Source organism: Cyprinodon variegatus, unplaced genomic scaffold (assembly GCF_000732505.1).
Source record: "Cyprinodon variegatus isolate N-32 unplaced genomic scaffold, C_variegatus-1.0 Scaffold1856, whole genome shotgun sequence".
Taxonomy (NCBI): domain Eukaryota; kingdom Metazoa; phylum Chordata; class Actinopteri; order Cyprinodontiformes; family Cyprinodontidae; genus Cyprinodon; species Cyprinodon variegatus.
Window position 1 is genome coordinate 12,912 of NW_015152309.1, and position 1,677 is coordinate 14,588.

The window sequence follows — 1,677 nt, forward strand, 5'->3', positions numbered from 1 at the left end:
ACGAGCAATTGATCAAATGCCAGAAGAGGTACCATGTGTGTATGTTAGCATATTTGGACGAACAAAGATAATTTTAGTCCAATATTAATAAAGCAATACAGGTCTACTGGCTCGCACAGATACATATAGTTAAACCAAATAGAATAAATAAAAATGAAAATTTTAATACTGGTTGCTGGCCAGACTTATATGACATACATTATGCTCAGCATTCATTCTGGTAAAGAGCTGGTAAAGCTGTATTTTAAAGGCGGGACTAACATGGTCGGCATCATCAGGTTAAAACCAATCAGATAAGAACGGATAAGAAACAAAAACTACGAGCAATGGTTCTGTTTTTTTAAATTTTGTAGCCCATGAAACATATCAAGCCAAAGATAACGTTATAAAGATTGTCTGCTGTTCTTCTGCATGACTTTGTAACTACCTGCATGGAATTAATATCATTATTTTTGACAGTCAAAATTGGTTTAGATGCACAGAATGTCTCCCAATCCTCTGGCATTGTTCCAATGACTCTTTCAAGATGCCTTCAAGGAACATAAACAAAATCCAGCTTGCAGTTTCTTAGGCTGCTGAACTGCAAATACAAATTCATTTGCACCTTATTTTAATGTCCTCTCTCTGTGTCATGAACCCAATTCCCATGTTTAAAATATGCACACCTGTAAAGTTTTACTGGCCTTAAATGTGGCACTGTCAAAAGTGTATAAACAGCTGCATTCTTGGATTTTTTTCTCACCAAAGATTTAGACCCAAAAGTTTCTCATTGATAATCCTTGAAGTATTTCTTCCTATTATTATTTTTTTTGTGATCCGCTAGGGTTCAAAATCAAAGATCACATAGGAGCCACGAAGGAAAAAAAGAGTGAAAATATCTTAGCTTGCTTTAACTTGACATTTTGTCACAATATGGATAAAAAATGGTAACTGGTTAAAAAGTAATAAGAAAACACCCACCAAAAAACAACCTGTTGTTACTATAACAACAAATCAAGTAATGTCAACAAAATAGGAATGAAAATCTGACTTTTAAAGTTTGAGAAGAAAAGTTATGAGCCTTTATAAAGCTTTACTGTTTTTCCATCAGCAAGATTTTGTATAATTGCATGTTCATGGTGTCCAGGGTGTGGTCCGGTTTTGAAGCTCTTATCTCGAAGGGTTTCCCAGTAATGACTCCAGCTTCCCTGGCTGTCTGCACCAAAACCAAACACATGTACCTGAGGAAAGCAGCAAAAAATAAAGCACAGGTTCAAAATCAGGCCAACTTATTGATCTATATGTCTGGTTGCAAATAAGGCAGGCATGTCTTAAAATATAGTAAAACAATCTTAAAAGATTACCAATAATGTATTTATAAATTTCCCAAAATGTAAAAAAATAATGATAATACATGTTATATATGTATATATATATATATATATATATATATATATATATATACACATATATTTATATATATATATCATTGTAGAGGTTCTAAGACTGACAATCTTTGATATTACTTTTCTGTCACAAGCAGGAAAAAGGCTTAAATTAAATAATTTCAAAAAGATTCAGGAAAATGCACCAAAAAAAGGAAAAAGGGAAAATACTTTTTTACTCTTTCTAGTAATGAATCTCAAATAGAAAATTGAAAGGCTTTCTGAAAGTTAATAACACTGTTATTAACTTTCT

The 1,677-nt window shown here is 32.3% G+C and overlaps 1 protein-coding gene across 1 annotated transcript in view; it reads right to left on the reverse strand.

Moving 5' to 3' along the window:
- Positions 1-936: 936 nt before the first annotated feature.
- LOC107104713 (CMP-N-acetylneuraminate-beta-galactosamide-alpha-2,3-sialyltransferase 1-like) overlaps positions 937-1,677 on the reverse strand; it is a 9,238-nt gene continuing 8,497 nt past the window's right edge. The window contains exon 4 of the mRNA XM_015404784.1: positions 937-1,220. Coding sequence (XP_015260270.1) covers positions 1,053-1,220 — 168 coding nt within the window. The 3' untranslated portion in view covers positions 937-1,052. The remainder of the gene's footprint in view (positions 1,221-1,677) is intronic.